The sequence below is a fragment of the Aphidius gifuensis genome, linkage group LG1 (assembly GCF_014905175.1).
Source record: "Aphidius gifuensis isolate YNYX2018 linkage group LG1, ASM1490517v1, whole genome shotgun sequence".
Classification (NCBI taxonomy): domain Eukaryota; kingdom Metazoa; phylum Arthropoda; class Insecta; order Hymenoptera; family Braconidae; genus Aphidius; species Aphidius gifuensis.
The window spans coordinates 13234056-13236394 of NC_057788.1; the positions used below are offsets into that span (position 1 = coordinate 13234056).

General features: G+C 28.2%; 2 protein-coding genes across 2 annotated transcripts; both read right to left on the bottom strand.

Moving 5' to 3' along the window:
- Window positions 1-462: 462 nt before the first annotated feature.
- Window positions 463-774, bottom strand: LOC122854568. Its single transcript, XM_044155410.1, has one exon. The coding sequence runs from the start codon at window positions 772-774 to the stop codon at window positions 463-465; it is 312 nt and encodes a 103-aa protein (XP_044011345.1).
- A 56-nt stretch (window positions 775-830) lies between these two features.
- On the bottom strand, window positions 831-1301 carry LOC122854645. The gene is made up of 2 exons (XM_044155538.1): window positions 1153-1301; window positions 831-1107 (listed from the first exon to the last, which is right to left on the bottom strand). Exons 1-2 carry the CDS (start codon window positions 1299-1301, stop codon window positions 831-833), a joined length of 426 nt encoding a protein of 141 aa, XP_044011473.1.
- Between the last annotated feature and the right edge of the window lie 1038 nt (window positions 1302-2339).

Below are 2339 nucleotides of genomic sequence, written 5' to 3' on the forward strand. Positions count from 1 at the left end.
ACCAAATTTTATTCAATCTAAACGCCATGTAGTGACAACAATCAAACAAAAAAAATTAGCTTTAAGCTCAGGTGATGATAAACGAAAAATGATTGCCAATAGTACAGATACTTTACCCTGGTATCCAAATGTTAATGGCAGTGATATTTATGATAATAATATTGATAAATTTTCAAACGATATACCGATGGATGTAGAATAAGTATGTAGATAAATGTATGAATAAAAATAATGTAAATAAATAAATAAAAGAAAAAAAAATTCATGCCCCATTGGATATGTGCATGTCAATATTAATGTTTAAAAAAATGTAATTAAGGATTATTGTGGTGATTAATAAATGAATAAATAAATATAATCATTTAAAATTTATTGTATTGCTTCTTTATTTAACCATTCATTATGACTATTATCAAAACCCAAATATTTTACTTATATTTTATCACCCCGTTTTTTCATTACTTATTCAATTAAATAAATGTCAGAATGTTTGACACGCTGTAATTCTTCATTATAAAAACATCCTTGTATTGGATTCTCTTGATAGTCTTTAAGTTTATATGTTACAGGTGCAGTTTTATTCATTTTTATAATTGTAAATATTTCATTTGTCCAGTTTGGTTTGTAGCCTTTCTCAAAGATGTGTTTATACTTGCTGATTCGTACATTGTCATTGACATTAAATTTCGGCTTTACATGACAATAATTTGAATTGTCATATACAGTTTGTTTTAAAGTTTCTATATTTTGTCCAACAACTTCGCAAGGTCTCATTTTAATTGTTCGATGTTTCGTATTGTTATATTCTTCAATCAATTCTTGTAATATTTCTATCCATTTTTATCCAAGCTACCTTGTAAACTGAATTGAAACCATATTTTATTCTTAATTGTTTTATTAAATCGTTCAATGATTGATGCTTTTGAATGTGTATATGTTGAATACGAATGGACATTGTATTTTTTTAACATTTTTTCGAAAATTGCATTATAAAACTCTGTTCCTTGATCAACATGAAGATTTTTGCAAACTCGTCCTTGTTTAAATATTTTTTCCATTGCAGCAGAGACTTCTTTTCCTGTTTTACTTTTGAGACCAATTGCCCAGCTGAATTTTAGAAAATTATCAATGACTGTTAGAATATATGTATACCCAGAATTTACTTGTGCATGCTCAATCATATCGACAAGATCAGCCTGCCAACATTCGTCCTTGTCACGAATGTCAACTTTACGTCTCAGAAAATTTTTGCATGCTTGAGTGTGCAACTCTCGTACAACATCTTCTTTAATTTCACTCATTATTCACTAATATCTAAATAATGACTGATGCTGAATTTTTATTCTGATTTAATATATAATATTTGCTTTTCTCAATTCTTCAATTATCGACATTAATTCATTGTTGTGACTTGGATTGCCAGCAGTTTGTGAAGCACATAGTAAACGTAATCCATTAACAAGCTCATTCGGATCATCCCAGCAAACATTATCAAAAGTATTGGAATTCTTTGATTGAATAATCATACTTGTTGGTAAAGAAAATCCCGATCCATGCGGAGCATTTGTTATGTGTGGTAATAAAAATGTCATAAATTTTTGTGATGCTTGATTTTTTGTAGCATTTTTTGCTTTGTGATATTTTAAATGTGCATTTGTATCTAAAATAATTTCACTGTAGTTTTTTTCATCATCGAGAGTAATGAATGTTTTATTGGGCTTTTTCATAAATAATAATTGCATCAACCCGTCGGTCATTTCATATGTTTTGTTTGCAACACCTAGCTTGTTATTTTTTAATGTAACCCCACTATTTCCAATTTTAAATTCAGAATTTATTTTTCTCACACCATATTCCTTATCCCACTCTAAAGTATTAATTATTTTTGTATAATTAGACAACTGTTTATTGATATTTTTATCTTCTTTTTCTACATCAACATTCTCTTCTTCTTCCTTATTTGTAGATTCTGTTATTGTCACATCATTATCATTAGAATTAGAACTACTTGTCCCAATGTCCATGTTATCAAATGTAATCAAATTTTTTTCCTCATTATAATTTGTGTTATTTTCATTGATTTTGTTATTTTCACTATTGTCACTTGTTGACAATTTATCTGCTATTTTATTGCGAGGTGTAATGACAGGTTGTAAATATTCATTGGCAGATTCAGACATATTTACTCTTCCTAATTTCAACATTTGATATTTTTTTCGTATAACATTTTGCACTTTTTCCATTTCACTTAAAAATTTTGCTTCACTAGCCAGAGCTTGTTTGCTGAGTGGCATCTTGATCGTGCAAGATTCTACAGCATACTAATGCAATTTAACAGA